At 33.5% G+C, this 7,242-nt stretch overlaps 1 protein-coding gene across 2 annotated transcripts; it reads left to right on the top strand.

Annotated features, from left to right (window-relative positions):
* The first annotated feature begins 928 nt into the window (after positions 1-928).
* On the top strand, positions 929-6,685 carry LOC143607208 (alpha/beta hydrolase domain-containing protein WAV2-like). Of its 2 annotated transcripts, none has more exons than XM_077082739.1 (8): positions 929-1,204; positions 4,348-4,383; positions 4,547-4,625; positions 4,711-4,765; positions 4,845-4,961; positions 5,029-5,193; positions 6,103-6,331; positions 6,502-6,685. In XM_077082739.1, exons 1-8 carry the CDS (start codon positions 964-966, stop codon positions 6,519-6,521), a joined length of 942 nt encoding a protein of 313 aa, XP_076938854.1. In that variant the 5' UTR covers positions 929-963; the 3' UTR covers positions 6,522-6,685. The 2 variants fall into 2 exon arrangements, with proteins under 2 accessions (XP_076938854.1, XP_076938853.1); XM_077082738.1 differs by having other exon boundaries at positions 6,436-6,685.
* Positions 6,686-7,242: the final 557 nt, after the last annotated feature.

The raw sequence follows: 7,242 nt of genomic DNA, 5'->3' as shown, positions 1-7,242 counted from the left end.
ATTGAAGTTACCTTTAGGTTTTCATCTACTTCGATGAAGACACCGTTTGCGTCTCGTCATACGGAGGTGAGAAAATGTGTCGGTGAAGTCCGTCTGCAACAAAAAACTGGTTGTTTTTCAGATGTGTTGACAACCCTTCAAGTGAATATAGAACAAAAGAAGTAGAGGACACGCGCAACGAGTAAATACACGTGTATCATAACAAAGAGTATACAACAACATAAACAAGAGCATAATCCTCCCACTTTTGTTATTATAATATATAAATAAATATGCATATAATAATTAACTAATTAATAAAATAACTAAATAATTATATATAAAATTGAATTATTCGTCCCGCTTGCGGTGCACACATATAATGTATATACGTGTGACTCACGGGTGGGCTAAAGTGAAATTGCACTAGATTTGACGTTATTTTTCTAATCCCGTGAAAATAACGTTAAAAGTGGCGGAAGGTTAATCAGGCATCATGTGGTGACGTTGATAGCTGAAAGACAAGGGTACATGCACCAATCAGCCGGTGCCTGGATGGTTGAGTGTTATGTGCCTTATGTCCAAGGCTTGATGCAAAACTACTATCGAGCCGGGGGTTTTACCGGAAACAGCCTCTCTATTCCTACGGGGTAGAGGTAAGATTGTCTCCATCTTACCCTCATCAGACCCTAACCCTATCATATCTTTGTTATTAGTGGGATTTACTGAGCACGATGATGACGATGATATAATATTGAATTAATAAATATTAAACGAGCCGATCCCAAACCAAACTCAAACTTCATAAATAAAGATCGAAACGAGTTGAGGCCGCCTTCTTTACACCTTGTAATAAATGAATAATAATAATAATAAGAAATTAAGTGACAGCAAGTGACGTGGTCCAAACTATGAAACCATTAAAACGAATCCATACACTGCGTGTGTGAGAGAGAAATAGAAAGAATAAGAATAACAATAACAATGGTGTACTCTTACATGAGCTTGGTGATCTACGGCGTTGGCGGCATAGTGGTTGCCGGAATGGCCTTGCTGGTGGCCTTCCAGGAGAAGCTCGTCTACGTTCCCGTCTTGCCCGGTCTCACCAAGTCCTACCCGATCACTCCGGCTCGTCTCCGGCTCATCTTCGAAGACGTCTGGCTGACGTCATCCGACGGTGTCCGGCTTCACTCGTGGCTGATCAAGTTCTCTCCTCAATGCACCGGTACTTCAATTATTTCTCTGATTTAGTTTTGTTAGGGTTTATATGTGTGTGATTTAGGTGTGCTGGTGAATTAGGGTTTATTTGTGTGTATAGGTTAGGTGTGATGTTGAGTTAGGGTTTGTTTGTGTTTGAACTGTGTGTGATTTAGGTAGGGGTGAGCACGGTTCGATTTCGGTTATTCGGTTTGGTTTGGTTATAGCCAAAAACATATTTAGGCAACTTGGAAATACATGAAATGGAGATGTAAATACATGAAATGGTGGTATAAATGCATGAAATGGTGGTATAAATGCGTGAAATACATGTAATTGAAGTATAAAAGCTAGAAATATGTGAAAATATGAATTGTTCGGTTTGGTTAATTCAGTCATTGGTTAATTTTGGTTCGGTTAACGGTTTGCGGGTTCGGTTATTGCTCACCACTTGAATTAGGGCTTATTTGTGTTTTGTTGATGATGAGCTTGTAGGGATGATACTGATTACAATTTATTGACCTGATCAGTGGCGAGACCTTGGTAAACCTAGATAGTTTTTTTATTTGAATCAGATCATATGAAGATGTTTATGATATAGGATCAAAATTAGTTCTCACTTTGTGTAGCAGAGTACAAGATCAAGATTAAGGTTATGACAGAACTTTGTTTGCAAGGATAATAGAAGTGTTAGTTCTCACATAAACAATTTTCATATTAAGTGTTTAGTTGTGTCCCTGAGCCCAAGTTCGACTAGGCTCAAGCTCAGCTCGTTTTGACTTACAAGAGCTCAAACTCAGCTTGTTTCGAGCTTTGTTTCTAAAGCTCTGGCTTGGGTTATTAGATTGAATATGAACAGGCTTGGAATATGAGCAGCTCAGCAGACACGGGATATGAATAGACTCTAGGGTTTCATGATTATTATGTTATCTATATATATCCCTGTACATCTAATATTAAGACACGGGGTATGAATTTACAATTTACAATTACCAAGTTTTAGTCGAATCGTGAGTCGTTTCAAGCTGGAGCTCGGCTTGTTTATTATTTGGTAAATAATTATATCAAGAACTTTTATCTTTTCTTCGGGATCTTTTATTCTTTTAAGAATATCTTCTAAAGTTTTACTATTTATAACATTAAGATCACTTTCATTAATGTCATTATCTTGAAAATGGGATATGATCTTATAAATCTCATCATCCGACCTTTCATTTTTACAACAATTTTCGCAGTCTTCAGGACTTGAATTTGGATCAGAATCATAGTCTGTAGATTCTTCTGTAATATATATATATATATATATATATATATATATATATATAATATTTTGAGAAAAACTTTAATGAACCTAAGCTAGGCTCGAGCTCGTGTGCAGGATCTTAAACGAGCCAAAGCTTGGCTTGATCTAGGCTGTCTAGTGTAACATAATGCTAGAAATCCAAAAGTGTTAAAACTAAAAAATATATTAGGCTTGTTAAGGCTTGACGAGCCTAAACGATCTTCCCATACAAGGCTCAAGCTCGATAACTAAACCAGCAATATTTGAGGCTCAAGCTTGATAACTAAACCATCAAAATTTGAGGCTCGAGCTCAATAATTATGGTTTATTTGTGTTTTCTTGATGATGACCTATTAGGGATGATACTGATTACATTTGATTGACTTAAATTGAATCAGATCATATCTAGATGTCTATAATACAGGAAAGACATTAGTTCAGTATGTGTAGCTGAAGTGAGTACAAGATCAAGATTCGGGTTTTGACAGAACTTCGCTTGCATAGGGCCACAGGGGTGACCAAACATCTGCTGTTTTATACATTACTGAAACCAATAACTGATAATTGGTTTTTGGAATATCCATAATCGAAACCGATAACTGAAATCATTTTGGTTAGTACGCCAGTTTTTGGTTCGATTAATAGATCGGTTAATAACCAAATCAAACCTTGGCTAAAATTTTAAACTTAACATAATGAGCCAACCAACTTTTTTGCTTAAAATACATGAAATGGAGGTATAAAATCTTCAAATATGTGGACACATAACATCTAGAAATATTTCAAAATGAGGGCATAAAAGATAGAAATGTACGAAAATACGAATGATTTGGTTCGGTTTCGGTTAACCGAGGTTACACAAAAAGAAACCGTAACCGATTTTCGGTTAATTCGGTTTTTGTGAATCTGTTTTCGGTTAATTCAGTTCCGGTCAATTTCGGTTCAGTTTCGTCGGTTAACAGTTTGGTTATTCCTCACCCTTTTGCAATGCTTATAATTTAGTATTTAGCAGTTTATTTTGCCAGAAAGTATTGTTTGCTGATAGTAATGTGTTTTAACTGTTTGTTTATGTTTTTACTTTGGGTTTTCCAGTAACTGAAAGAGTGATTTAGTTGGCATACATCAAAATCTAATTTCATATCATTTATTCACTATCTTTTTGTATAATTGTCCCATTTGCTGACAATGCTTGTTTCCCTAAGTATTGATGTATGCAAGCATAGGGGTATTTGGATTAATCATAATATAATCCTTTTTTGTTGTTTTGTTATGTGGCAGCATACTTATAATTGTCTCATTTGCTAACAAGGCTAGTTTTCCTAAGTATTGAAGTATGTAGGCAACTAGGCATAGGGGTAGTTGGATTAATATAATCCTCTTTTCTTGTTTTGTTATGTGGTAGCATAACTGTGATTTAATCAACTGTATGAATTATTGGTTTTTTAAATATATGCATGCTACTAATAAATGATACTACTATACTAGCTAAAATGCGATGTATGAACTTTAGTGTAACTCAGCAATTGATACTATAACAACTAACAAGTCATATCAAAATTTATTATCTTGTATGTTTATACGTTTTTAGAAGTTATAACTACACTTAGCTTAACAAGTTGTGTTTGGTATTAGTTTTTTTCTCATTTCACTAGCTAGTGTATATATTAGGTGAATGGATTAAAGCACAAATATGGTCATGGTTTAGAAGCATTTTAATCAGAGAAATTAGGCTAAGTCAAGTAGTTTCTTTTGGACAGATCATCTTTGTCTCTACTAATACAAAATCTTAAAATGCATCTGCCTTTCTTTACTAATGTATTAATGATTCTTTAGTTAAGCTTTTTCCATCTGCATTTTCGAGATTAAAAGTATCAGTGTTTGATTTGCAGGCCCAACTATTCTCTTTTTCCAAGAAAATGCCGGAAGTATCCTTATTGCTGTCAGTTGCAAATAATACGTGTTTCCCAGTTTTATTGCAAATGATATGTGTTTTTCCAAGGAAATGCTGGAATTTGATTTTCTTTTCTTGTTATCATAAGCCTGATTCTGATTAAATTGATTATTGGATCCCTGACTGATGATTTATAGATATTGCTCATCGTCTTGAGATGGTGCGCATCATGTTACAAAATTTGCACTGCAACGTTTTCATGCTTTCTTACAGAGGGTACATAATATGTTCTTGTTGTATGCAATATTATCAATATGTTTTTTGTTTTTCTAATCAACGTTTGTGTTTTGACAATGAATAGTTATGGCGCTAGTGATGGTTATCCTTCTCAACAAGGAATCATTAAGGACGCACAGGTTTCCTTTTATAACAATATTATTATACAATTTCCTTCATTTTATTTTTTGGTTAATTATAACTCTTTTATCTACATAGGCTGCACTAGACCATCTGACTCAGAGAACTGATATAGACACATCTCAAATAGTAGTATTTGGAAGGTCTCTCGGTGGTGCTGTTGGTACTGTTGTTGCTAAAAATAATCCAGATAAGGTAAAGCTGTTAACATTTGTGTTTTGAGTTTTAAACATTTTGTATCATATGTGTTTCAACATTGCAGGTGGCTGCATTAATATTGGAGAACACTTTTACTTCAATTCTAGATATGGCTGGTGTTCTGTTACCATTTTTGAAGTATTTTATTGGTGGAAGCACATCTAAAGGCCTTAAAGTTCTTAATTTTGTGGTTCGTTCTCCTTGGAACACCATTGATGCAATTGCAGAGGTAAAGCTACTAGTAATTTTTGCCCACTTTGTGATGGCGCATAATACACAATTATGCTTATGTGCTTCTTGTTTGTGTTTATTAATTTAAGTATAACTGAACAAACAATTAAACATGAACTAAATGAAAAAGGTTTTCTTGTTCGTGTTCATTTGTTAGGAAAATGAACGTGTTCGTTTTTGTCTATGTTCATTCGTTAACAGCATAAACGACTAGTTCACGAACGAACATAACTGAACATAGATGAAAGAACATAATTGAGCTCAAACCAATTAAAAGTAAATATGAAGAATGTGTTGGGCCTAAATCGTTATTAAAACTAGACTAAATTGTAATGGCCTAAAAACTTTAAATGAATATGTTAACAAACGTAAACACACCTACTTAAAAAACCGTAAAACGGTGAACATAAATGATTGTAAACGAATGAACTCAAATGAACAAATGTAAATGAACGTTTACAAGCTTATATGAACATACGAGACATGTGTTCATGCGTTTGTTTGTGTAAATGAACGAAAACTTTTGTTCATGCCTGTTTTTTTATTAAATAAACCAACTCTCCACCGAACAATTCATGAACAGTTTTGTAAAAGTTCGGTTCATTTATAGGCCTATTTGTTATTTAACTAGCCTGTCCACGGCCTAACGAGTGTAAGGCGTGTATATTGAAATATTGAAATATTGAAAAATATATTTAAATAGTATTTATTAGTTTTAAGAATATGTGCTGTGCTCTTTATGATGATATAATCAAAAAAGTTGAACGCCAATGATATGTCAATAGTTTTAGGTTCATTTTGAAGGTATTAAAGAAAAAAAGAAATATTTCATTTTTCGGTTATACATTCTTAAACTGAACTAAATCGGTGCTTGACCAAATGATGACATTATTCGATTTATACACAGGTCAAACAGCCAATTCTTTTTCTTTCTGGATTAAGAGATGAAATGGTTCCGCCATTTCACATGGAGATGTTGTACGCAAAAGCAGCTGCACATAACAAAAAATGCATATTTGTTGATTTTCCAACTGGCATGCATATGGACACTTGGCTTGCTGGTGGTGATCATTATTGGAAAACCGTTAGAACGTTTATTCAGCAAAATGTTTTGGAAAAAGGCGACAAGGGAAATGGTATATCTTTGATCAATCTTCATATGTTTTGCTAGTAATAATTTATTTAGAGTATGATGGTTTTGTGTTACAAGCACTTAAAATTCGTTTTTTTAACTCTTCAGATTCCGAATCCAGTGACTACGTGAGATAAAGACGACTGTATTTGTCTTGTTTGTTGACATTTGCAGAGATCAAAAGCTCGTTGTGATCGACCGGATGATGCACAAATCAGAATATACATCAGATTTTTGTGCTCCTTTTTTTTACCTTACTGAATGAACATGATCTGATTTGTTAACATTTGAATAGTTTCTTTTTGTTTGTAGAATTACAAGTATTGTGATCTTTAAGTAGAAATCCAGTCACATATTATTTTTGCATGCTTCTAGAACTGAAAGCTACCTTTGATAAAAAGGCAGTGGTCTGGTATTTGACATTTATTGAATATTTTGCCAAGGGAGCATATATCCCTACAAATTTCATAATATTACATTTGTTATTATTATTTTTTTTTCTAAATGGTAATAATTGCCGATTTTAATTAAACCTTTTTTAAATCAAATCCACAATTATTTCTTTGATTAGAATATATCTTGCAGTGATTATCAAATCAATTTTTTAGTTCAAGTAGAGAATTAAGAGACGATATGGATGAGCAAATAGTACGGGGTATTGATATTGTACCGATATCCAATGTTTTAAAAACCGGTATTTTATTTGTACCGGATTGGACTAAAAAATGGTACAACCGGTTGAATCAGGTTTTACCGGAAGATTCAACCGGTTGAATAGTTTACATTATAATTTCCTATAAATGTAACTCCAATCCAAAAATAACCTAAAATTAAATGATTCCTATAACAAAAAATCATCAAAAAGTTAATCCATATTAAAAAAATAATGAAAAAACACTCAAATTTTAAAAAATA

Source organism: Bidens hawaiensis, unplaced genomic scaffold, assembly GCF_021521415.1.
Source record: "Bidens hawaiensis isolate Kalapana, Puna unplaced genomic scaffold, B.hawaiensis_p1.1 tig00080337_1, whole genome shotgun sequence".
NCBI lineage: Eukaryota > Viridiplantae > Streptophyta > Magnoliopsida > Asterales > Asteraceae > Bidens > Bidens hawaiensis.
Note: the sequence above shows the minus strand (reverse complement) of the source record. Positions and strands in the feature narration are given on the sequence as shown.